This window comes from Anser cygnoides, chromosome 2 (assembly GCF_040182565.1).
Source record: "Anser cygnoides isolate HZ-2024a breed goose chromosome 2, Taihu_goose_T2T_genome, whole genome shotgun sequence".
In the NCBI taxonomy this organism is placed as follows: domain Eukaryota; kingdom Metazoa; phylum Chordata; class Aves; order Anseriformes; family Anatidae; genus Anser; species Anser cygnoides.
In genome coordinates this window covers 101,871,080-101,897,836 of record NC_089874.1, presented here as the reverse complement: position 1 = coordinate 101,897,836, position 26,757 = coordinate 101,871,080, and the positions used below count along the sequence as shown (strand labels likewise).

Genomic DNA, 26,757 nt, shown 5'->3' with positions numbered 1-26,757 from the left:
GGCAGGATTTATGTAAAAATAGAAATATTTTAAATGCAAATAAACATTTAATTTCCCCCCAACTTTGGAATTCATTTGCAAATGAGCTTTATATACTTAAACAAATGAAAAAATACTTAAATGAAAAGGTCTTTGTAATGCTCTGGGATAGGACCTTGCTTGCAAGATTGATGGTTGTTAATACAAAATGTTAGTACTGAATCTGACCATGGGGACAGCAGCACTTCCAAAATGGATGAAGAAGCATAAGGACAGCACCTAAAACGAGAAATTTGCTATAAGTTCAGAGGCCCTCTTGTATGGAAGATATGGCATCGAAAAGATGAAAATATCCCCATCTAAGTAGGTACAACACCCAGCAAGTCAGAATATAGTAAATATTCTTTATGTGTATTGTGGTTTTCCTTTTGGTACTTGCTGTGTTTTAGGGGCGTTAAGAACCAGACTAGTAGCTCAGCTTACATGCTAGCATGTGTAGTTCAGCACTCATCTGTACCTCCTGTTATTCTTTTCTATGAAACTTTTTTCTATGAAAAGAGCAAGGATCTTCTTAAACCAGTGTTTATCTGACTGCAGACCAATGAGCAGACAAGCTCAGAAAAATTTATTAGAAAAACAGTGAGTTATTTCTCTTCAGTGGGCAAAGAGTGAAATATTGCTGCCTGGGAGAAACTTTTCCCCTTTAGAGAAATCTACACTTTTCCTTTCCATTTTCCAAATAAAAGCAACAAACAAAATCCATCTCCTCTAAAACACCTCTGTAAAGCAGCAATACTTATCAGCATCGCCTGAGTGTTTTCTGATGCTGAGGTTACTGCTAGGATCTGGCACTTCCAGAGAATGGCCAGAGAGGAAAGGAAGAGGAAAGGGAATGGGAAAAGTTCTGCTGAGTTGGTGTGGTAGTGATTTGGATATCCTGCTTGGATTATTGTATGATAGAGAAGCAGATTTAAGCGTCTAAGCCAAGAGTTAATCTTTAACTCAAAAGTAGCCCTTCAGAACTGCAGAACACATCGGCGAACGGAGATAAAATACCCCTGTTCTGCAGGTGGCAGAGGAGACCTTTCCAGCTCAGAGTCTCATCACCAGCCATAGCAGCAGCTGCAAAACAAGGGCACAAAGAGGTGAGGATTTTCTTCTTTAATATCATCCACAATGCAGCAAAGCAGCGCTGTGGTCTTGTTTTTCTCTCTGAGGGGTCAACTTGGTCAAGGAATGCGGTGTCTGTCATTGCCGTTCTCTGAAACGCCCTGGAGGCAGCTCCTATTGCAACGCTCCTCCAGAGCTGGCTGCTGGGGCTTGTACCCTCATCTGCCAGCAGTGCCAGGTTTTACCTGCGCTCTCCACCAAACCCAGTCCTTGCTGTCACACAGCTTGCTGGGCACGATGCTGTTTCTGTAACCATCTCCAACTGTGGTCAGGCTTTGTGCTTGTGTCCAGACCTGTGCAGCTCCTCTGGTCGTTACAGCTCCAGCGACTGCTCGTGGTCAGGGCTTGGCTCGAGAGCTGCCGCCTCAATTTGCCACCTCTCAGGGCCTCACCCCCTTAGCTGGAGAGGAAACGGAGCCTTGATTGCCTGCTTCTGACAAAGGTAGGCCACTTATCGGTGAGTGTTGTTAAAGGAAGTTAAATAAAAACCCGGGTATCTCAGTTGTCTTCCCCAATGCCATTTCCGTAGAGGGAAGGTTTCTTCTGAGGGAGCCCACTACCACCGGTTCGATCAGTTAGCTCCTACCACCATACGCATTTTTATTTCCTTTCATGTCAATTGTTCTTTATATTTTTGGCAAACTAGGTGATTTCTGACTTTATTTTCCCATGAGTTGGTTGCAAAATGTTCAGCTTTCATTGGCAGTCACTCCCCACGCCCCAGTCAAATGCTGTATCTCAGCGTCTCAGGGAGGACTGCAACCTGAGACATATATGTGCCAGGAAGGGGGAGGAGGGCAGTAAAACACATTCAGGAGCTGCTTCTTGAATCTTTGTAAGCTTAGCTGATATATCACAGATTCATCATGGTTAAAAAAATCAACCTAAATTTCTTATTAAATCATTCCCTAAGGACGCTAAGTTTTCTTTTAACAGTACTTAGTGAGATGGAAGGAAGTGAGACACAAAATGTTCTTATTGCAAAGGAATGAAGGAAGAGAAACTGTGTGACTGTCAGACATTATTTCTAAAAATAGTCATATTACTTTTTTCCATAAGGCAGCAACTGCAATTTAGAATGAGAACAAATCAAATACACTCAAAATTGAACACTGAAGTCTTTGTTTGATGTTTTTTCTTTTGCAGGCTTTATCACCCTTTCACATTGTTTTTCCCCTCCTTGCAACTCTGAGCTATTTTAGCCTTGCCTGAAATCTTTCTACTCCTTTATCAGACTCCCTTTCTTACACAAACTTTTCCCTATACTGTCCAAATGCTTTCCATCAGCGTTGTTTGTGCATGAGCAATGCATTGACGTGCTGCTTCCCTTCCTCCATGAACTGCAGCACAACATAGCTGTTACCTGATTTCTTGTTTGACTTCTTAGCGTTTGGTGTGCCCTGCTACTTCAGAGGACTGTGTAAGTATCTCCTTGCAATCATTTTCTGAACTTTGCCACTGTTCATGCTTGTCTCTGTTATGAAAGCAACATTTTTTGTGATGTTCTATAAACTTTTATTGAAGTCTGTCTCTGGAAAATCTCAAATAATTATTTCATTTATTCCTAGGATGTTTTGCTTGCTTGAATGTTTTCTTTTTTTTCTTTTTTTTTTTTCCCTCACACAGTGTTTAATTTTCCTTCTTTCTTTTTCTTAAGCGCTTAAAAGCTAATGAAACATGACTTGAAGACATATGTCTCTTGTCTGCATCTTTCCAGGTCATTTGCATGTAACATAAGCAGAGGAGGATACCATCACCATAGCACTTGTCCCCACGTAAAAGCAACTTTTTGTGATTCTGACCTTCATGTAATATTAAAAGAACTGCATTTCATCAAGTCACTCTAAGCTGCAAACTATGTACTCATTATTTTTAGAAAGAAAATGCATGGAATTCAGAAAAATTGAATATTTGAAGAGAGAGGGAAAATCACGTATGATGGAGAAACCAAAACTTACTCATTATATAAACTTGGATACTTCAACAACCATTAATGTGTTCAGCTCTGGGGCCCCCAATATAAGGAGGACATGGACTTGTTGGAGTGAGTCCAGAGGAGGGCCACAAAGATGATCAGAGGGCTGGAGCACCTCTGCTGTGAAGACAGGCTGTGACCCATCCTCTTCTCCCCATGTGGGGACCAGCTCCCTAAGGAGCTCTGAGGGGGAAGCTATGATGTCTGCAATAAAGATCAGCATAAAGACAACCTTTGCTCTCCTCAGACCTGCTGCTGGTTAAAACAAGGTGGTACTTTGATTATCACTCCCCCCCCCAGAACATCTTAACACTTAAATAATCACAGAATCACAGAATGGTTTGGGTTGGAATGGACCTTAAAGACCATCCTGTTCCAACCCCCTGCCATGGGCAGGGACACCTCCCACCAGACCAGGCTGCCCAAAGCCCCGTCCAGCCTGGCCTTGAGCACCTCCAGGGATGGGGCATCCACAGCTTCTCTGGGCAGCCTGTGCCAGGGCCTCACCACCATCACAGTGAAGAATTTCTTCCTAACCTCCAATCTAAATCTCTCCTCTTTTAGTTTAAAACCATCCTTGTACTGGGGGCCCCAGACCTGGACGCAGCACTTCAGGTGGGGCCTCACAAGGGCAGAGCAGAGGGGGACAATCCCCTCCCTCGCCCTGCTGGCCACCCCTCTGTTGATGCAGCCCAGGACGCAGTTGGCCTCCTGGGCTGTAAGCACGCACTGCTGGCTCATGTTGAGCTTTTTGTCCACCAGAACCCCCAAGTCCTTCTCTGCAGGGCTGCTCTCAGTGAGTTCTTCTCCCAGTCTGCGCTCATGTCCGGGACTGCCCCGGCCCAGGTGCAGCACCTTGCTCTTGGACTTGTTGAAGCTCATCAGGTTCACATGGGCCCACTTCTCAGCTTGTCCAGGTCCCTCTGGATGACATCCCTTCCTTCTGTTGTATCAACTGCACCACTCAGCTTGGTGTCATGTAATGTTTCAGTGCTTAATATCTCCACCCTTAAAATCCCCTAGGTTTGGATTCGTCTTGTCTCAATCAACAAATCATCTCCGTATCTGTGCTTTGCAGCTTTGCTCTACTGTGAAACTGGCTTTTGGTCTCTTGCAACACCAGTCCTTCCAGTGTCAGCAGGCGTCAGGAACTGGACTCTGGTGATTAGATCCAGTGCATTGGGGCTTCTCAGAGCTTTACTTCACAGAGCGAGCTGTGTCACAGGCAGGGTAGATGTAACCTTGCTTGCAAGGAAAAGTTGGGAAATGCGGCCTAAACTTCATGCAGCCAGGATCTCCATAATCGCTCTTCAACTTCTAGACCTGTCCTTCACCAAGTTCCCAGAGTTTATGATGGAGGCAGTGTTTCAGGGAGTGTTCACAAAGCTGTTTTGTCTCGTTTGTCTCTATAGCAAAACTGATCTGCAGTTTTTACAGGTAAATGTGCTTTGACAAGAGGACAAACACCTTACTGTTTAAAAACAGGTCTTGCAGACTTTTAGGTCAACAGTAGAACCACAAAAGTGGTTTTTTGCTTAGAGATTTGCTGGCTCTAGTTTGATTTTAAAGATCAAACCTCCAGACTCTTTGGAGTAACTGAGTATAGGAAATGAACTACCTGACTGGGTTAAAAGAGCCTGCTTACCCTAGATTTTTTATTTTTTTTTAAATTTTTTTTAATCCTTGCACATTTCAAGTACCATTGCAATAAAAGTGTCCGTGTCCATTGCTGGAAGCACACCATGTCACTGGGTGCTGGAGTGCCTTACCAAGCTGGAGTGCTTGCTTCCCAGGTGGAATAAACCCAGTTCTTCTTTCCGCTCCCCTACTCTTCTTACTTCCTCTCCCCCCTCTTGTTCATAACACGGGTTTTCCATCTTCCTTCTCTGTCAGAGAAACATAATTGAAAATATTATTATTGCTATAGACTATCATCTTAACGATGCATCAGAATTAAGGAGTTAGGTATGGACCTGCAACTGCACGTTTCATCCCCAGCACAGAATATTTTTAAAGTCAGCGTGTTGGGTCTTGACCTTGGGATCCATCCCATTGCACAGCCCTATACAGCAGCTATTCTGAACTTAGCCCCACCCTCTACGTATTACTTGGCTAACACTGATTCAGGAACTACAGCAGGCACTTCAGGGAAACAAGAAAGGAAAACTGCAGAAAGGAAGAAAAGCACCAAAATACTATGGCTTTTAAATCTTCACTCATCTTGTGAAAAACAAGGCACAGAGAGGTTTGTAAGCACTAAATGACTTCTGCACTTATCAAGTGTTTCGGTATTGCTGCTGTTCTTATTCAACTGCAGAAGCTATTTGCTGGAGCTACTCTCCTGCACTGGGATTGCTATCCCTTATTCATGTGAAACACACAACGTGTGTCAGTGAATCCATTTTTCTCTCTCTTTCTGGAAATGAAGAGGAAGAAAGATGAGTCCCCTGGGCAGATGGTGCGTGTTGGTGTTTGCAAGTCTTCCCCTGCAGCTGTCTTTGCAGAATGCGCAGTGCGAGGTTTGTGCATTGAGAAATGATGCAGCAAAAATTTCTTTAGAAAATACTTCCCTTTATTTCCCTATAAAGCAGAAATTGTAAAGCTATTTACTCTTAGGTCATTTTTCCCCACTTTTTTTTTTTCTTTCAGAAAATTAGTTATGAATTGATTCCAGACTTTATGTGTTAAAATGTCTCAGGCATCCTTTCTCATGGCCTGAAGGAATTAAATGAGATTTAAATAAGGCTCAGTGTTTTGCAGTTGTCTATGGTTTTCAGCAATGAACAGAAGTGCAAATTGCAGGATGTCTCTAATGTTGAATTTTATCTTTAACTTTCAGATACTGTCCACCTCACCCTCGAGCTGCTCTTTAAGGCAGGAATGTCCTCCCCATCCTCCTCAGCATTGGAGACTGAGATCTTCCAGTATATTGATCTGCATCAAAGTGATTTCATTAAGGTAAGAACTTTATTGCAGGGAAATGTCTGGAGGGCAGCTGTAACGTCCCGGAGGCCTGTGCTCCCCATGCCAGATGAGTATTTGCCACTAAGGTAACAGCAGGGTTTGGGATCTGGCATCAGGTGTGCCACTAAGCAAGGTTGCAAGGGGACAGTCAGTACTGGGGATACTTTAGTTGGAAGTGGGATTTGCATGGACTTCCATAGACCAGTTGGCTGTGGGGACCCTCCAGGTGTGGGCACAGAAAGGCTCCACCGAGCCAAAATGCACCCGAATGGGAGAAGCAAGCCAGATCTTGCAGCTCCTGCTTCTGTCTGCAAGGGAGCTCTGCAGAGAAGTGACAGCATTGGGCTCTGATGATGTGCTGGGGGCTCTGATGAGCTGATGTGTACGCTGTAGGCACAAGAAAGGGGATCCTGGCTCTTGGCAAACCTTTATCAGGTGGAAAAATACAGCTTCCATGATGTTGCTGTGACAGGATGGAAGGGAAACCGTCTTCCACTAAGAAGCTTTACATATCCACAGGCCAACCACAGATTCCTGGGTTTTAGACCAATTGTCTTACTTAGCTGTACTTGTTCTCCTGCACAGGATCTCAAGGAATGGGTGGCTGTGGAAAGCGATTCCGTGCAACCAGCCCTGAGGAAAGAAGTCATACGAATGATGGCGTTGGCAGCAGGCAAACTTGCAGCTTTGGGAGCCACTGTCAATTCAGTAAACCTGGGATCACATCAGGTGCCTGTCCTTTTCTTGTATTTAAAATGTCATACCTGCACGTATGTCATGTTCTGCCTACCACTGTCAATGCTATGTATATGCATATATCTCTTATGACTTACTGGTATTTTTGGTAGCTAGATGACAATTTATCCATAGTCCCACAGCCACATGATACCTGCTGAATTCAGCCCCTCCTCACACTGATTACCAGCAGACTTAGGAGACCACGAGTGCAATTATGGTTGACAAGTTATATAGCAACAGCCTGTGTCTCTAACAGCAAGGAATGGATGACCTGCTGTTGGAGCAGACACCAGAGATACATCTCTGTCTAGGGCCAAAATATTGTTTCACAAAACGGACTTTTTCCTTTGATTGCTGGGCAAGAAGCTGCTATACTTTGGTATTGCAACAGACCGATACAGACCGATATTATTGTGAATACAAAGGAGTATACACATTTTTTACTTCCTATTTCTTGCTTCTGTGAGACACCCAGCCTCTTTCGGCCAACGTGGAGATCTGTTCTGCATACCTACGAATTATAGGATTAGTTTGGAACCTCAACCTAAAAAACATTCCTTAATGGCTGTTCCCGCATCCTGCCAGGAAAACTTTATTTTGTTTTGTTATTTGAAGTTGCAGGCCTCCTGCCATCTGTCTGTTGCAAAATCAACCCCACATGAGTTTCTGTGTGGCTTTTGACTGTTTTAATGCCACAGCATATGCTTTTGTCACTATAGCACACAGTTGACATTGTCTTCTCTACTGCTGGGAAGTAAAAGTTTATTAAAGAGTGCATTTATGACAGCGCAACATTAGAAGAACTCCATAAAGCCCTGGCACAACCTAAGCATTTGTGGAGAAAATCTTAATTCCTCTGGGTAGGTTAGATTTGGATTCAAAATCAGATTTAAGGACCTGATCAAATTAGAGCCAACTGAGTAGGCAGAAACATTTTCAAAATTGAGAATTCCAGTTCTTCTTACAACATTTGCAAGTTTTCAAAGGTTTGGTTTTTTCCTTTATTGCTTTTTTAATATTACTTTATAGCTTCCTGATGGCCAGCACCTCCCACTGCCGCCTGTTATTCTCGGGGAGCTTGGCAAGGATCCACAAAACCCCACTGTCTGTTTCTATGGCCATGTGGATGTGCAGCCTGCCAGAAAGGAAGATGGATGGAAAACTGACCCTTACACATTGACTGAAATTGATGGTGTGTACCTGGTCATAGTTTTTGTGTCATTATTTGGATATGTGACTCGGGGATCTCCAGTAGGAGGAATTTCCTTGTACACTTAACTACAGCATGAGCACTTCTCCCATGGAAATCTGTGGGCTAAATCCTGCAGCTTTACATCTTGATGTCATGCTGTGACTGGTGAGACTGCTTAATATTTGGTGTGGAAAAGCCATGTGAGGTTAATGTCACTTTACAGAGTGTTCATTAGAGAGTCCATTTCTGCTTTAAGGTTGTTGTTGGATCAACCACTGTCCTTCCTCACCCTTTTTGTTCTTGCTTCATAATCCTTTAGCACCTCCACCCACCACACTGGAGCTTAGGAGCATTTGGGTGGAAGAAGGTCAGGCCCTTCTTCATGTAGCAATCTTTCCCCTGCAATCAGCAGAGCACGGAAAGCTCCTTTCACTGAAGACAAATGCTGGATGGCAGGTTAAAGGATGAGTAAGGCCAAGAGCCCAGAGATCCTGGTTCCCCACACTATAACCATTAAGTCACCCTTTCCCATCTGCTGGGACTGGTTCCAAACACCTTTATTGGGGTAACTCTTCTGCCTCCAGTGGGAATTGCCATAGGTATATATTGCTGTACATGAAACCAAAGTCTGTTCCTGTATATAGCTGTATGGTTGAGTGCTAAAAAAAAAAATGTTCTGTACCTATACCTGTAGGACCTGGCGCTCAGGGGCATGTTTTAGTGGGTGACATTGGTAGTAGGGTGATGGTTGGACCAGATGGTCTTGAAGGTCTCTTCCAACCTTAATGACTCTATGAAACAGCTCTTAAGAACAAAAGTGGAACCCAGAAATTGGCAAGTAGCAGAAACCACTGTATGATGTATATAAAAAACCAAAAAAAGTATAGTCCACTGGGAAACCACCACCGCCTTCGTTGTAACAAGTCAATGAAATTCTGATTCTGTTGACACCTCTCTTGACACACCTCTTTTACAGCTTCTGAGGCAACAGGAATTTTCTGAGTGCTTTGAAGTGACTAGAAGAGTTTCAAAGATTGCTTGAAATCTTTCATCTTTTTTTGTTTTTTTTTTTTTAATAAGGAAATCTCTATGGCCGTGGAGCAACAGATAATAAAGGACCGGTCTTAGCTTGGATAAACGCAGTGGAAACATTTAGAGCCTTGAAATTAGTAGGTATCAGTGAGGAATTATTTAGTTATTATTATAGTACCTCTCTGGAGGAATGCATTTACTTTCTTTTGACATAGATAATACCTCTCTGCCCCAACAGACTATGTGTATTTTGAAATATCAGCTTATTTCTAATGCTATATCCAGGGCACTGGTTCCACTCCAGTACAAATATATAGTCAAGTATTTTTATATTGAGTAGCCTTTATGCAATGTAGAAATGGTTTTGCTGTCATTGCCCTGCAAAGGAAAACAAACTAGGGGAAGCATTTAATTTATATTACATACGTTATACAGCTTTGATACCCTATTTTCTTGGTAGTTTTTAAAATGGTAAAATAACATATATCAGGGAATGGTAATGAAATCTCATCTGCACTGTTTAATTCTGTTGATCTTTGGCCTTGGCTACCTGTAAGTTACCTTCAGTTTGTGTATGCATGAAGAAAGCACCTAAAATGCTTATTCCTAACGGGATGTTCTTTCAACAATAGATCTATCAATGAAAATGCTTTGAGTGGGTCCGTTAACCAAGTACAAATATATGTGCTTAGAGACTGCCATAGGTCTAAGAATCAAACTCTTGCCTAAACCCTACAATGGCCAACGTAGTTATCATTAAATCTGAATGGTTAATACTTTTGTGGTAGTTTTATCCCCAGTGCAAAATTAAACCAACATATACTCTAAGTTTGTTACTTGGTCAGTGAACACCCTTTAGGGTGATTTTACACAGTACATTTTGTTAGACTGATGAAAAACAGTTTTCTGCCTCTGCTATGACATGGCACAGTTTGAGTTGCAAGTCTTGGCTTTTAAAGACTTTGTGCAGACTCTGGAAAACTAATGGTCTTCTTGCATCAGTAGTATTGAATTTACCTTGGTGCCCCTAATATACAAACACAGACAGATGTCTGTCTTTCTGCAGCTTTCCATTTTTTCAAATCACTAATAGCTATTTTGTCATTTTTAACAAGTAAACAAAAAGAAATATTTGTCATTTGGGGATCTTCCCTTAGAGAACAGCACGGGCCATCAGGCAATATACACAAACTGTTTTTCTAAATTTTCTGGGGCCATTTGAAGAACCATCAGTGAACCCATCCATAGCACAAGTTCATTTAACTCTAAACGTTTGTTCCTGGGTTTAATCTGAGAATTGAATTAAAACAGAAAGCTTCCTAAAGCCTGCAATGAGAAAATGAATTGGAATGGGAAGCTAAGTTCAAATTTATTTCTCCTGTGGGACATGTCAGCATTTCCAACTCTCACTATTCCACAATAAAAGTTCTCTTTGTTACTCTTGGAAATGCATCCTTATGAGCTAGCAGGCCTACAGATTCATGAGTGCCAGAAAGACAACTATCAGATAATCACCATCAGCATTTTTACCAGCAGGTGACTACCCTTGGCGATAGGTAACGTGTGTTACCTACAACAAACAACAGCAGTGGACCTTTGCCAGTGCTTCTCACATGGGCACTAGTAGCGGGAAGACAAGAGGCTGGGAATATTCTGTGAAAATGCCATTGCCTTTACACAGATTTTCCAAAGCAATTAAAGTATTTAATAGTACCAAAGAGAAATCCCATGACAGACTAGAAAGTTTTCTGGAAACAGAAGTTAAAAGGTGTTTGCTTTTACATTCTCCTTTAAAAAAAAAAAAAAAGTAGAGAAAAACAAACTTTGATGGGAAACTGTATGTGTGTATCTGTCAATACCCCTTCTATTGAAACAAGATGTATATCCTATGTCTCTCTTTTCCTAATATATTGCATACTGCAAGTCAGTCTGTTTTTTTTTTTTTTAAATATTCCTTTTTAATTTTGAAAGTGCTTGTTCCTTACCCAGACTTCTCTGCTGTTCATTCAGGCTATACCAGTAAACTTCAAATTTATTATTGAAGGTATGGAAGAAGCAGGGTCTTTGGGGCTAGAGAAGCTACTCAAAGAAGAGAAACAGTGCTTTTTCTCAAATGTTGATTACATTGTGATTTCGGACAACCTCTGGCTCAGCAAGAAGAAGCCTGCCCTCACATATGGGACACGGGGCAACGCCTGCTTCTTTGTGGAGGTAAGAGACACAGGTTCACGTCAGCTGGCAAGGCCTCTGACCAGTGAGCAGTGATGCTCCTGTGATCACATCTGTCTCTACACGCAGAGAAAGGCTGAGAGGAAGCTGAATATTTACAAATGCAGGTCTTTTGTACTCTTCCTTGATTGTGCAGATTTCCCTCCTCATTTCAGTCGTTAGCCTTAATTTGGTTTCATTAATTTCTCTTCAATCATCATTTCTCCACTCAGGAGAAATCTCCACTCTCTCCTCTTGCTCTCTTTCCTACCCGATTACTCTCCTGTCCCTCTCCCTCATCACCCCTTCCTCACATCAACTCCATTCTCCTGCATCATTGTCCCTGCACCTCTCCCCGCCGCACTCCAACACTATTTCTTCTGCTGTTCTTGCCCTTCTGCAGCAGATACTGCTTAGTGCAACATCTCTGCCTAGAGGCACTCAATTTAGTTGGATCCCTGTGTTTAAAAGCTGTGCAAAATTTTCCCAGCCATTGGCAGAAGCAAGTAACAGTGCACTGCAGTATATTTAGCAGCCAACGTGAGCTATTGCGAAATGAAGAGAAATTTGTCATCTGGAAACTTAAAGCATAAAAGAAATTCAGAGAGAAGATTAAAGAACTAGGGACCTAAAGGAAAAATCTACATTAACCTTTATGTCTGAAAATGAACGAAATTTGCTTTTAACCAAAGCAACCTCAGCAGCCTCGATTCTATTTGTCTAAGTCTAGATTAAGACAAATTATGATATTAAAACATCAGAAATGATCTCTGCCCACTACCAGACAGTTGCCTTTAATGAGGTTTAGAGAAGAATAAACAAGTTTGTTGCACAAATATAGTTTAAGATAAACCTGAGTATGCAAATGTGTCTGGAAAAACAACCCATTTAATAAAGCAAATGCCTTTCTCTGTTCTAAAGCTGTGTGATTTGAGATGCTTCTAAATTCTTATTTGTTGCAATCTGGAATTAAGGTTGGACATATATTTTCTTAATGTAAAACAAGTAAGGTTCTTTCTTGCCTTTGTTATAAAGATTTTTGCATTTATTCTGCAATGTTAGAAACAGTAATATGCAAGTGTTTCACATATGATGTATTTAATCTTACTGAAGCAAAAGAGGAAATGGAGAGGGATCCTTGCTTTCAAATGCCAGTAAATAGTATAGATAGCTGAATTTCTCTCTCCAGTGGTTAAAACAAAGTCCTATCTTCTCTTTAGCAGGAGCAGATTGTTCCTGACATGATGTTTCCTATTTCATGAATAGAAACTCATAATAGCTTTCCATTTATTTGTGGCCTCGTTTAAAAAAGCAAAGCTACCAGTCCCTGTGGAAAACAAATACCTGCGGAAGAATGAGGTAGGGACTATTTACATCTAAGCCATGTTTTTGGCACAGGTTGAGGGTGGTGACAAGGACCTTCACTCTGGAACTTTTGGAGGCATCATTCACGAGCCGCTGACGGACCTGGTAGCTCTGCTGGGTAATAACGTGCATCATTGCTCAGGAGTAGCTGGGGAATGACTAGCAATCAACCTAATGAAGATCAGTGCCATACTTAATTGACCCGAGTAAGTCAAGTCTAACTGAAGCGTGATTCCCAGGTTTCCAAACCTCAGCACAGCTATGGTGACAGCAGCTGAGGAAGGGAATGTCCCTGGTAAGACCAGATGTGCTTGTTGAGCTGTTTTCAGTCTAATACTCAGATGCTCATCAAGGATGTTTAAGGATTACTTTACATACACAGGTAGTAAAACCTAACTTTTTAATGCAGATTTGTATCCCGGCAGCTGGGCTGACCCACGGCAAACAGTAGCTCAGTGCTTTTCTTACTAAACATGAAAATACATCAATTCAATGTGGCAATCAATTCCGTGTGGCAACCTGATGGCTGCCTAGAGTTGTTAGGAGTTAGTTGTTAGGGTTACTCATTTGGTTAACTCAAAAGAGTTAGGTAGAAGGGAAAAAGTGTGATTGCCAAGCAGAAAAAATAGGTCCTACTTTTAATGATATCTTTGTCTTCTTTCATAGACAGCCTTGTGGATCCCACAGGTCATATTCAGATCCCTGGAATCTACGACAGTGTCGCTGCCCTGACAGAGGAGGAGAGGAAATTGTATGAATCCATTGAATATGATCTAGAGGAACATAAAAATAATAGTGGAGTGAAAAAATTCCTCTACAGTACCAAGGTAAAATAAGATCTGTATAAAAGGACAGCAGAAAGAATTTAAATCACCCATTCATAGCATTTATGGGCAAAGCCAAACTGAAATATAATTTCAGTCAATGGCAAAATAAAGGAGCATAGAGCATTAAAAGGTAAATTAAATTAATCTGCTGAAAATGTAAGCTACCACATCTGGGCAAGTTGATCCAAAATATGAATAATAAATGAGCAAATCAAAGAGTTTGGCTCCCCCGTCTCTCGTAATGCAGACCCTCTCCCTCCATACCCCAACTAACCAACCAAAGAAAGTAAGCATTTAAAACCCTGCATACAGGTTACAGAGTAGGAAAGAAACTATATTCAGCTCTGAAAAATGGGAGGCAGCTTTAGGCTGGTGTGTTTTGGGTGGTTTTCATTCGTTAATTTTGTTTATTGATCTTGGTGTCTGTTGAGCATGCCAAAAAAACACCCAAAGCTATAAGCTTTTCTTTGCCAGAATTTAAAAATTATTTCCTAAATAAAAATCAGCAGGTGAGGGCTGGCTTAGAAAAATCTCTTTGCAAAAGGCTCGCAGCTTGGAGAAAGGGAGGAGTGATTCATTTTTTATTACTAACATAATTATACTGGTATTAGTTCTAATGTGAATGCTTTTATTTCCATGAAGAAGCTTCTGAATTGGCCTAAGCTAGATTGTAATAATCTGTAATGTGCAAGTATAATGCAACAGTAAATGAGTTTTGATGCTTTACCTATATTTGAGTGAAGTGATGCAAATTTTATGTGTACGTAATGCTCCAATGCCATAAAAATGGAGTACAAAGAAAGGAGTAGCGCTCTGGGGTTCTGCGCACAGACCAGCTTACAAAGCTACTTTAAAAAAAAAAAAAAAAGTGTCCTCTTACTGTCTCTCCTTCTTTAGAATAAGAATTTTCATTTTTATTTTTTTTCCTTCTTACCTTCTCCAGAAACATAAAAAAAGCATCAGCTTGAATATTATCATCTTACTTCTCATACTCTTTAACTGCTCATTAGAAGGATTTCTCACCTTGTATCAACTGAATGGGGTCTGCCTAAACTGGTCACAGGCTTCTCCTTGTAGAAACCCTGAGATCCGTAGATGGTCAATCAGTTGCTCTGATCTTACTTGGCACTAAAAAATCACTGCTACGATATTTTTAATAGTGCTTCACATTTCTTGTTGTGCATGAAAAGCTGTTCTCAATCTAAACGTTTCTACAGAGAAGCTAATGTTGACTGAAAGGAATAGTATTTTTTTAAATGAAAAGACAGGATTAGTTTGAATTACAAATCGAGTATCTTTAAAATACAGAGGTCTCCAAGTACAACATGGATGGAAAACGCTTGTGTGTTCACTTTGACTCTATCAGTTGTGAATGGTTCCAGTGTCACCTTCTTCCCCTCTTCTATTTTTTGTCTTTTTTTTTTTTTTTTGAAGGAAGAGATACTTCTGCACCTGTGGCGTTATCCTTCACTCTCTATTCATGGGATTGAAGGAGCTTTTCACGAACCGGGAATTAAAACAGTCATTCCAGCAAAAGTCATAGGGAAATTTTCAATTCGCCAAGTCCCCTACATGGACCTTTCAGTTGTGAAACAACAGGTAAGAAGCCAAAGCCAGGTTCTTTCTACTGTGTGAACTACAGTCCCCCTTAGCACCTCACAACTTTACAACCCCAGTAGTAAACTGAGTGTTTCTAGCATTTAGATGTTCGTAAGAGCAATTTCAAGAAGATGAAAGCATCTAACTGAAAGGTGTTTGCCTTGTAGGTGGAGGAGCACTTGAAGAATGTGTTTTCCAAGAGGAACAGTCCAAACAAACTCAAAGTGTCTATGCCACTGGGTGCGAAACCCTGGGTTGCTGACATTAATGATCCACTATATAAAGCAGCAAGAAGGGCAATAAAAACAGGTATGTTTCTTCTTTTTTAGTTTTTGATGTGTCTGCAAGTCTGCAGGGAAACTGTGCTCATCCATTAAGAAAAAAGGGATTTCCCAATTCAGTGTTATGGTCACGTACCCTTATGTATGTCATTGATTTTGACAGAACAACTCAGCCTCCACATCTTGCTGAGCTGGGGTGTATTTAATAGGAGTAGCCAAAAAAAACAAACAAACAAACAAAAAAACTTGTTTAGTTCTTTCATGTACAGTTACAAAGCCAGAGGTTTGTAGAGTGCAACTGATCCATGACATCATTTAGCTACAGTTTCTACTCAGAAGCTCTTCATGATTGAGCAGATTGCGGATATTTGGTAACAGAAGAAAGCATCTTTTGTTTCACTTATGAACTAATTAATTCTTTGCATGTATTTCAGTTTTTGGAGAAGATCCAGATTTTATTCGGGATGGTTCAACAATTCCTATTGCCAGACTGTTTCAGACCATAACGCAGAAAAGGGTGATAATGTTTCCGATTGGAGCGGCCGATGCTGGGGAGCACTCCCAAAATGAGAAAATAAGCAGGTTTCTTTTACTCATTCATTTGTGCTATAAGGGAAGGGTGGAGAACTGAAGTCTTCTGGTACTCACACATAACCACTGATGGATGGGAACCTTTGTTCTCCAGTGGACAGTCCCAAACTACTGTCTCCAGCAAACCTGTTGTGTTGCCATGCAGAAAGCAGAATTCCAAATGTAGCACAAACTGCTATATGTACTTTTCATGAAATGTCTACTCCATCTTTAAGTACATCACAGTGGCAGTTTTCATTGCCATGCCAGTGAAATTTGCCTCTGGTCTGAAAGATGATGATGTAGAAGGGCACTTTTCCCCACAGCATCCATTTTGAAGTGTTGCAGTCAGATGTACTCAGGCTGACGGTTAAGTGTATTTATATTACAGCGAGCCAAACTAGTGTAACTATATCAAAATTAGAGTGCTGCCCTTGCAGTTTCTGAGTTGGGTTTTGCCAAGCTCTTCCTAAAATTAATTCTCAGACGATTTTTTTTCCCCCTTGGTTTAGCCCCTACACTTTCAGTTACAGACGATAGTAATCAGCATACTTTACACTGAAACAGTTTTCTCTGAGAATCCTGCAAAGGAATCCTGCAAAGGATTGCCAGTTCCAGGGTATCCAGAATTTCAGAGCACTTTGTCCTTTTTTCAGGAAGCTGTTTCATCCTTCTGTTCTTTGCAATGTAAATGTGTGAGAGCAAACCACATCTGTACTTTTCACATCAGAGAGTAAAATGAAGTCACCTCTCTGTCCATTTCTTTTGGCTGTGATAATTATGCTCTTGACTCTGAGAAATTTGCCATCGTCACAGGTATGAATGGGGAGTTAGAATACAACACTTTTTCTTCTCATTTTTGGAGAGGTCTTTTTCCTCTTACCCTTCTCCTGAACTAGAGTAAGTCATGATGAAGGACAGTAATAAGGAGCTGACGAGTGATTCCACATGCTAAACTCATTACTAATAAATTGGTGTGGTTTTTTTTTGAGATCTTTTGTCAGTTCTTTTTGGTGGCCAGTCTCACAAACTCGCCTGAATATACTCAAACCTTGGACTAGGCTACTAACTGAACAGCAGACTGGCCTGACAGGACGTCATTCTCTTTCTTTCCTGCTTCACAGACACAACTACATTGAAGGAACCAAAGTGTTTGCAGCCTTTTTCCTGGAGATATCAAAGCTACGTGGGCAGTTACGTGAAACTTCCAGCCCAGAGACTAACAACTGATAGACCATCGTAACAAAATTAGCAAAGCACTTTTTTTTTTTTTAATTTTTATTTTTTTATTTTTTTTTTCAGTTTTAGGCTTTCTAATTTCCTAGTCTGGAAAAACATGTAAATCACATATTTTATGTGACTGAATTTGTGGAAAAAATAAATGCTGTGCTATTATTTGGCGTACTGCTAAATGACATACATTTGTTATTCAGCCAGTTAATTGGACTTACCCCTGATGCTATAAAACAGAGCTATTGATAATTCATTCTTGTGGAGTAGAATGTGTTATATTTTACTCTTAAAATTTAGGGCAAAGGGAATTTTGACATTTACTTCATTAAAATTACTTTATTTCTATTTTGTAGTATGCCCATGTTTATGCCACCTAGCTCATATTCCAGTTTCTGAATACAAGCAATTCACACCACTTGTTTCTCCTAACTGTATACAAAATTTCACTAGAGAACTTTATGAATAAAGATACGCTATTATGTTCAACTCTTCCCTGTCCTTCACAGAAGGTGTACATAGGAAATGCAATACGGTGAGCTTGCTTCATTTGATGCAAAGACTTGCCTATGAACATTTACTTCTGGGAACAATCATTGATGTCAGTAGAACTGCAGTAGTGAATAAATATTCCCAGTCTGGATTCTGCTTTTTTTTTCATACATTTAATTTCCTCTTATTGTGTTGTGAGCATACTATTAGGAATTACTATATAATACGTGTTCCTTAATGTCGCTTTCTTTTTATCCAAAAAAACAAAACAAAACAAAACAAAAAACTTGTAAACATGTTTTGGCCAAAATCTGCCATCAGAAGGGTGTTTTACCAGCAAATTAGCAACTATTAGTTACCTTTTAAAGCATCAGTTTTTGTTGATAATTAAATCAAATGCACACGATGTATCTTGAAATTACAATAATAGCTCCAAAGTTCTGTTTGCTGATTAGGGAAAACATCTAGCAAATATTAAACAATTCACATCAATATTTATTTCAATTTCAAAACGTGATTTTCATTATGATATGCATTTAATTCACACACAACAAAAATGACTGAACCAGATTTAAACAAAAGCTCAGTAGTGTTATCCCTACTGTTACCACAAAGGACATTAATTAAGTAAAGGAACTTGGCTGGTATTTTTCCTTCCTCTCCTGCTCCTTCTCTTGAAAAATAAGCAAGAATAAAGGTATTTAAGGGCATAAAGTGTGGATGTGGAGCCTTCAGAGCAGGGTATCAAGCCACAGATAACCTGTAAAATCTGCTGATGTGGAAAGTTATCAGGTGAAAAGCCTCAGCTGGATTTGAAACACAACCAAAAAACAAGCTTGTTTTTCAGTCACTCCCCTGAAATTCCTGGGAGCTGGACGGTTAGGTTTCACATTGTGTTCTCAAAAAACACCACGTTCAGACTTCCCCAGGGCTGTGAGGAACCCTGTCAGCTGATGAGAACTGAGCTCACAAGCTGCTGAAGGCCTTCGAGGGAAAGAGGAGCGCCCAGCGCAGGATCTCTTGCTTGCGTTGGCTCCATAGACCACATAATTGAAGTGCAACTTCTGGTGCCCATGCCTAGAGGCCTCCAAGAGAAGACAAGGACTGAGCCCCTAAAATCAGAAGACTCCAGTTTGCACATCATCAAGTTGCAGGACAGGCCCTTGGCAATCTCTCAGCTCCTTTTGCCTGTTCGAACCATTAGGGAACAAGACAGTACGTAAGGAGCTCTGCCCTGCACATGGGGCACGCTGGTCCGTGCTTAAAAGCTATGGACCAATAAAGGACTGAATTTTACCAAAGTGCTCGAAGATGTACAGTTGATAAAACATTATTTGCAATCTCCTGTTTTGTAGAGTCTCAGCGTTTGGGTGGCTTTCAAAAGTGACTTCAACATCACTGAAAGAAATAATTACTCCTAAACACGACAATTCTGGAAGAAGAGAAGAAAGCTCGCTGAGATAGCAGAGCTGGTAGATTTCCTCATGCCAGAGGTATGGAGGCTGTGTTTCCAGGAATGTAAGTGCTTTGAAAAACACAGCAATCCTAAAACAATTTAGGGTGGGATTGTGTCATATGTAGTTTCTTCTGTTGCTATTTATTTGGAACAACAAATAAAGCGCAATCAACAAAGATGGCATCACTTTATGTGCACAAACACTATCAGAGCAGCACACTAAAATAAGGTTCAGATCTGAAATAGCCACTTACCATCAAGATAAAACCGTATGTTTCACTGGGACCAATGAATTATGCAGAACATCTTTCAGTCCCAAAAAGGAGAAATAACACAAAATATTGATTTCAGGTTCTTCAGGCCAGAAAAGAAAGCATCGTGAGAGCCATTCCCTCCCACAGGGGTTTCCAGAACTATTCTTTTCCCTCTCAAATCAAGAATGCCTCCACCTGTCATTCTGGCTTTTCTTTTTTACTGTTGTGCAGCATCTCATCAGTCTTTTAGGAAAAAAAATGGTGTGCATTTCTCTAAGGTCTGTACCATTATCTGCCACTTCTATCATATCGATTCAGGTTTTTCTTACTAAGGGTTGAATGAGGGCTGTTGGCTTTGGCCTGTCTATGTGCAAAACTACAAAAGCTAGTATCTTTATTAGTGCAGTGTACATGAAGTCACAGAAAAGGGACACCAGAAAGAGGTGAATTTTATTCTAGATTATTTTTTAGAACATTTTTAAGCTCTAGTATTAATCTGTGTTTACTTCAGGTTACTTCTTCACAGTGAAACCTAAGTACTGTTTCTTTCGTGTTCTGAATAACCACATTTGTTTCATATATCATATTCTGAATAACCGTATCAAGAGGACATTTTGCTGATTAAACCTACCCAGACAGGAAGAAAACAACTTCATGGGCATGTCCAACAGCAACAGCCAAGACTTGGACGCCTAATGCCACTGGGGATGTCCTGCAGAGGTATGCTCGAAGGACGACAGGCACAGCTCAAGCCTGTGTGAATGTGGCCAGCAGAGGGGCACCCGAGAGCACCTCTAATGGCACCCGGTACCTGTACACGGAGGGTCAAGGTCTATCTCCCTGGTATGTTGTCCCGGTTCTTCCCTCCTCTAGACTGCACAGGTAAGACATGTTTGAGGAAATCGGATGCTCAAGGGTGGGATTATATTTTCCTACTGATTATTATTTTAAAAGGAGAAATTGGAACACTTTAATGTTCATTTAAAATCAGTGGGCTAAATTTCAAGTTAAGTGTGAAAGTTGCTTTTTTTTTTTTTTTTAGATTAGATAAACACAGTTTTTACTCCTTACATAATGTCTCAAAAGGCAAAACTAAAATACGTGGCAGTCAGCTAAAATCATAGAGAACGAGTGAAATAATAGGATGCTGACAATAGGAGCTGAAGGCATGGAGAGATGAGCAGCCTCCTGAGATGCAGAACTAATCAGGTCACCATCTGCTCTGAAAGTGGAAGATTAGGCATACTCATGTAGCTATGTTTTTTTTTTCAAGGAACATTACTCCCAAGAAGCTTGACTTTGACTCCCGCTAGTCATTCCTCTCAGAATACGCCATTTAGCTTGTTTGACAAAATGTTACAAAATGCCTTGCTAGTTAAGGATGGCCATAGTCCATGTTTGGACAGGGAAGATTGAGCAACTGTCCCTTTACTGGTGACACAAGGAGACTGTGCCACAGTGTCCAGTGCCAGCGAGGAGCCACAGTCCCTTGGCTCCTGCTGTGAACTTCCACCTGCAAGTAACGTGTGAAGTTAAAATACTGATCCACGAAATAAAGTTCTGAGCACAATCTTCTCATTTTAGTCTCCCTGTCTCATTTCCACTTCATTCCTTGCTCAGGTGTGAAGGGTGCCTGTGTGGGCAAAACTTGCATATGGAATTTACGGGATTAGACGTCATTTTGATAAATATAGGGTAACTGCTTTTCCTGTGTTGGAGAATATAGGGACTCTGAGTGTGTAATAGCACAGGTACAACTGAGGAGAGGTCAGACAGATGCTTTGTGATCATGGTGAGTGCACATTCAGACAGCATCTCCCCCTCTGCTTCCCTGTTCTATGCCCAGTGATGGCAAAGACCCAACCTATACGCTGTTTCGGAAAAAAAAGCAGTGAAGAAAACCACCCATACCAACGTTATCGAGGCCAGGTACCCATCCCCGGGAGGGGAGGACTCCCGCAGTGGCTTGCTAAGTGCCACAGCTCTGGGCAGGCGCCGAGCAGTGGCTGTGTGGCAGCGTGGGGAAGTGGCTCGGAGCACCACAGCAGCGGCACACCCTGCGTTAGCTCAGACATGGCAGGTGGAAGCAGCCACGGACTGCTAGCTTTCAGTTGAAAGAAATGGGATTTTGCTTAGGATAAACTTAGCCAGACCTCTAGAAGCTGAGATATTAATAATTTTACCGCCACATCTGGGATACTGTAACATTAAGTTACAGAAAAATACAACAGCAAATTCAAGTTGGCTTGCTAACAATGCAAGCGTGGTGTACATTTTTTTCCCCCTAGATTTTCTTCAGTTGAGGTATGGGCCTGAATCTTCTTTCTCAAGGTGTATAGAAGTCACTTGGATATTTCCACTGGTTTCTAACGAAGCAACTGAAAGAGCCATTGAATGTAATGGGCCTTCAAAACCTGCCTGAGGATCAGCGGTCCTGCAAATCCTTCCACCAGATCCTGCAGCCCATGTGGAATGAGTTGCTTATGATGGGGGATTATGGAGGTGGTTCCTAGTCACTGTAGCTACTCTTGCTCAGCGTTAAAACATGCAAATACTTTCTGAAAACAAGCTAATGTTTTATTATATAATTCCCCCCAGGTTCTTTGTGTGAAACTTGTCATGTTCACTTACTCCTCAAGGCAGAAACAACAGCTGTAGTTCTTCGTGGAATTAAATCAAACAGGTGCATAAAATTGTTTGCAAAGCTTAACTAGGCATTGAGTTTGGATTCTGCTTGCTAAGAAACTTTACCCTTGGGAGGGGAAAACAACAACAAAACTTTGCTTGAGCTTCAAAGTACACGCTGCACAAGGTACATCCTTTTCAGCAATGAAAAATGGTCATGTTCCTTAACTGATAAACATTTGAGAGTTTTGTAGTGTTCGGAAGTATTTTAACTGTCTGCGCTTATACAGAATTATTTTATATGACCATTTATTAGTATTTATTTTGTGGTATTGACTACTGAGATGTTGAGTAGACAGCCAGTTGACTACCGTTCTAGATAAGCATATACCATACAAATCATTGTTACGTACATCTCACACCGCTTCTCAGCTGTACTGTAAGTGGCTCCAGAGGAACATAACTCCAGGTTATTCAGTATCTGACTGAAGGGACGTGCCCGATTCCTCAGGTGCCTCTGCGAAGACACCTCTCCATGGCTGCTGTGTTGCGCACTTCAGCGGTTTGTTGTACAACCACTTGCAGGATCAGCACGTTAAGGACAAACATACTCCAGTGGTAACTTCTAAAGCTGTCAGTCCAAGCTTATTAACATCATAATTTTGCTAGAAAACCAAAACATGAAAAGTACATGTTGATACTGTCATTCCTTTACAACAGAAAGGGTCATCTTTAGCTACAGTGAGGTCTTCAGTCATCCAAATATAAAAGCAAAAAGGATAAGTGTAAAGCCTGTAGAAATCCAGCTTCACTTCTCTGTAGCATACAAACTACCGTGTTCCTCACATTTGGAAAAATGTTGTTTCATTTTTTCAAGATCTGAATAAGAAGCCTGTAATGTTCCTTGTAGGAGGCCGCAAGGATGCTTCTCGTGGGCCACATGAAAGGATCTGCAGATATGGTTACTCTCTTCTATTAGAATTTGAGAACCTAAGTATTTGCCTTAGGATTAGGGGGTAGGGGTCTTTGAACATTTCCTTCTTTTTCTTATCTCCAAATTCTGATAACTGAAACAGGAAAACCTGCTATAAATAGGATTTTGTCATTGAAAAAAGCATTCTTGAAACCGCTGAAAATTTTCCTTTTCAAGGTTGTATGAAATTACAAGAAATTCAGATTGATCACCTCTGAGTATTAATTAAAGCCTCCATGCATTCTCTTTTCTCTTTACCATTTATATTGCAGTTAAGACATCAGGAAAGGGTGGAGAAAGCACATAATTTTAATCACATTTTACTTGTTGACATCAGGTTCTCTACGTTAAAATAGAGAAGTTTAACAAAAGGTATAAAGCAGCAGGTATGCACTTTGGTCCCATGAAAATGGATAACCATTTGTACTTCAGGTGTACTTACTTGGCACAACTGGGCTGCAAACCTACAGGAGGACAGAAGAATGTGGGTAGGAAGATGCAGCCCTTAATGAAGGTGTGATCATGTGTCCCTTAAGCAGTGTGAGCTGGCTGGCACCTTGTGAGGCATCTCAGCGCCAGGCTGGGCTCGGGGTGCAGGCTCAATCCCTTCTTTCACACACACGGCAGGAGGGACTGAAATGCCAGCCTGGCTGCCCCTGATGTGTCTGCAGTGGCAGCCACACAGCAGTTTCAGACAAACCTGCATCAGGGTTGCCATGATCTCACCCTTGGCCAGCCCTAGCTGAAGGTGGCTGCCGGGCCGCCCTGTATATCTGTAAGCCAGAAAGCTACTTGCCTTTCCCCTAGTCGCCTTCTGACAGGGCAGTGCCCAGAGCCAGCGATCAGCACAAGGCACGGGCAGCAGACCAGACCAGAGCACAGCATTGTGCTCCCCACATCACAGCCTCGGACCTCCGAGCAGTCAGCATCCAAGTACCTTAAAAAAACTAAGCACAGTATTTTATTTTCCTGGGCCTATCTGGGAATACTTTTGTGCAACACATAATACATGATTGAGACAAGCGTGTCACTCAGTTTGATTATTTAAGAATGTATACATTTATTTATCTAATTAACTTCTGACAGCGTTTGCTTAAGGGAACCAGAAGGGAACAGTGAGGCCCTTTTGTTCAGTCACCAATATACATGAAATAGGATTTCTCACAATAACTCATGAATTTAAAAAAAAAAATCGAGGAAAACATTTAGTCCTGCTTTTCAAGTGAGAGAAAAGCTACCACTTGCTAAGGCTTCTCAAGGGTTAATTGTCTTTTCTGTGAGAAAAACATTTTGGATTAAAAAAAGGGAAGGTATACAAGTATACATATGTATAGATGCATGGACAAGTGACATAAAAAAAGATCCTGGTGTTTACATCCTAGATATTGTTTGATGTTTTCTTGTGGCTGTGATTGCACAGACAGGACAAAACTACGTGCAGATATTCTTCAGAAAGTTGCTACTCTGGAAGAAAATACTGGTGGCTAACAAGCTCTTATGGATACTGCCGTAGCCCATTTGACTGTCCTGCAGACACTGCTCAGCACCCTCAGGACGGCCTGTCACCGACATTACCCAAGTGGCTATCGCCAAATTCCAGTCACAGGATGATTTTTCTAAGTACGTGTGATATGCGAGAAAACCCGTAACTCAAAGTGGGTAAGTATGATTACTGTGATTGCCTTTGTCGTGCTAAATGACACGGAGCTGTTTTTCCTGTACCAGAATATGAAATTTCTGTCTACCTTTCCTAGTGAAGTTACACAGCTAAGTAAAAACCTGGTACTACTCTTTAAATAAGCAGCATTTCTAGCATGATCAGTATTTTGATGTCAAAAAAATATAGCAACTACAGAATCATTCCTAGTGTCAGATTTGGTTAGAAAACAAACAAATTCTATGTTTACAATCAATTTATTAGTTTATAATTTACAAATTATAAACTAATCCATTAACTAATTAGATTTTTATTAACCGATTAACCCCCGACTTATTTAGTTTGATATATTTTAACCCGAATAAATATCCAGAACAAAAACAAGCATTTAAATTTGCAGCATGACTTTAATTACTTACCTATCTAAAACAGAATATTAATTGTAGGCATGCCTGTAAACATTTAACAGAGATTGAAATTACAAAAAGTAATTACATTTGTTACAGATGTAATTTTCCTTTTATTAGTAGCTATTCTGCCTTTATTGCTGCTTCTACAATACCAATGGCTCCCTCTTCAGGCTGTACCTAAACAACCTTTTCATATTCTGCTAGAAAGATTTATAAAACTCCAGTTCTCCTCATCATGCTCTCTGCCTCAGTACGTCCACCCTCAGCAAGCAGATGATGAAAGAACTGCTGCATCAGGTGTGCTCTTCTGGATACTACAAATATTTAAGTACAGATGTTACTTGAGGATTTCCAAAAATCTCCAAAAATTCTTAGGAGTACAGAAGGAACTTTTAAAATGCGGGGAATCTGAGCTGTCCTAAGGGACATCAAAAGGTTGACTTACGCATTTTCCCATTCTGAAAAAAAATAATCAAGGATACTGTTCTCAATTAGATTGTTCTTAATTAGATCATTCTTAAACTGCCAGTGATTTCCATAGCCTCTTTCGATGACATGAAAGTTCTTAAATGTCCTTATAAAGGCAAATATATATTTCTAACTTAAGGTACCCATACTAGAAATCAGGGAATCTTCCTCTCTTCAGATTTATTATACACAGGACAATTAAAATACGTACTACAGTCCTTAGGTACTGGACAAATAAAAAGAGATCCTCCTCTTATGTTGTGTTACACATTACCTACAGATACTCCCATACTTTCAACTTTGTTGACTCATTTCAGACTTTTCCAGCGTGGCTGGAACATACGGCTCAGGCTACGCATAGTGACTGCTCATCCTCAAACCATTCTTGGTCTTTACGCCCCAGCCCCTACACTGCTGTGCCAGGCTGCTAACAGATTAGCCGATGACTAGGTGGCCAAAGGAAACTGTGAGTTGTTAGGCCAAATTAGTAAGCCTGACTATGCGTTATGTGCGCTGTATGGCTGGAAAACACCAGTGAAACTCCAAGCAGCGTCTTCTCTTCTCCTGACACACCCACAACAGCTTTGAAGAATGCTAAATGGTGTTTAACTACAACGTTAAGACCTACTTACAACCGGGAAGAAGCAACTGCCTTCCACCAGAGATGTCTAGGCTCTTTAGGCCATACATCTTTAATTTTGGTATTATACGCATTGCATGACTTAGTTTAAAAAAGGGTAGGAGGAATGGAATATCAAGTATTATGGAGGAATATCAAGTGTTTTAGCACTATGGTTTCCTTACAGCTGGGAAGCAACTGCCTTCCACCACAGATGTCTAGGCTCTTTAGGCCATACATCTTTAATTTTGGTATTATATGCATCGCGTGACTTAGTTTAAAAAAACGGGAGGGGGGGCGGAATATGAAGTATTATGGGTGTATATTGTGAAGTACTGTGAAACACTGCAAAGTGTTTTAGCACTGTGCTTTCTTCACCAGGTCACAAAACCTAAGATGTTTTACAGATTGCTTCCCAAGACCTCTTTATTCAACCATTTCCTTTCCAAACTGCATCCCCTGAAAAAAATCAAAAGCAGCGTGACCAGTCCCTCGGGAGACTTTTTAAACGCACGCCTCCCACTGGGCACCATGGCGCAGGGCGGCCACCCAGCACCTGTCCGGGCGGGGGTCACAAAATGGCGGCGGCGCCCCCTCCCCTCCCCGCGCGGCGTCCGTTGGGCGCGGCCGTTGGGCGCAGCCCCTCGCGCCCGCCGCGCCACGCGACGCCCCT

The 26,757-nt window shown here is 41.1% G+C and overlaps 1 protein-coding gene and 1 long non-coding RNA gene across 6 annotated transcripts; one reads left to right on the top strand and one right to left on the bottom strand.

Moving 5' to 3' along the window:
- Positions 1–982: 982 nt before the first annotated feature.
- On the bottom strand, positions 983–13,353 carry LOC125184726 (uncharacterized). Its single transcript, XR_007169095.2, has 3 exons — positions 13,260–13,353; positions 4,894–5,010; positions 983–1,101 (listed from the first exon to the last, which is right to left on the bottom strand). It is a non-coding gene; the product is annotated as an uncharacterized lncRNA (long non-coding RNA).
- On the top strand, positions 992–19,863 carry CNDP1 (carnosine dipeptidase 1). 5 transcript variants are annotated; one of them, XM_066992730.1, is made up of 13 exons: positions 992–1,124; positions 1,469–1,591; positions 5,964–6,082; positions 6,674–6,817; positions 7,856–8,018; positions 9,099–9,187; positions 11,061–11,261; positions 12,657–12,741; positions 13,290–13,450; positions 14,885–15,049; positions 15,217–15,358; positions 15,765–15,912; positions 17,025–19,863. In XM_066992730.1, the coding sequence occupies exons 3-13, from the start codon at positions 6,005–6,007 to the stop codon at positions 17,128–17,130; spliced, it is 1,482 nt and encodes a 493-aa protein (XP_066848831.1). In that variant the 5' UTR covers positions 992–1,124; positions 1,469–1,591; positions 5,964–6,004; the 3' UTR covers positions 17,131–19,863. The 5 variants fall into 5 exon arrangements, with proteins under 5 accessions (XP_066848831.1, XP_013036560.3, XP_066848830.1 ...); XM_066992729.1 differs by lacking the exons at positions 992–1,124; positions 1,469–1,591 and adding exons at positions 5,203–5,369; positions 5,553–5,643; XM_013181106.3 differs by lacking the exons at positions 992–1,124; positions 1,469–1,591 and adding an exon at positions 1,619–2,569.
- Positions 19,864–26,757: the final 6,894 nt, after the last annotated feature.

Bases quoted from the DNA above. Each gene is read 5' to 3' on its own strand.
- CNDP1 (XM_048079223.2), top strand. From the start codon at position 5,547: ATGAAGAGGAAGAAAGATGAGTCCCCTGGGCAGATGGTGCGTGTTGGT. The intron at 8,019-9,098 runs GTGTGTACCTGG...TTTTTTAATAAG, and splicing joins CACATTGACTGAAATTGATG to GAAATCTCTATGGCCGTGGA. The intron at 15,359-15,764 runs GTATGTTTCTTC...CATGTATTTCAG, and splicing joins AAGAAGGGCAATAAAAACAG to TTTTTGGAGAAGATCCAGAT.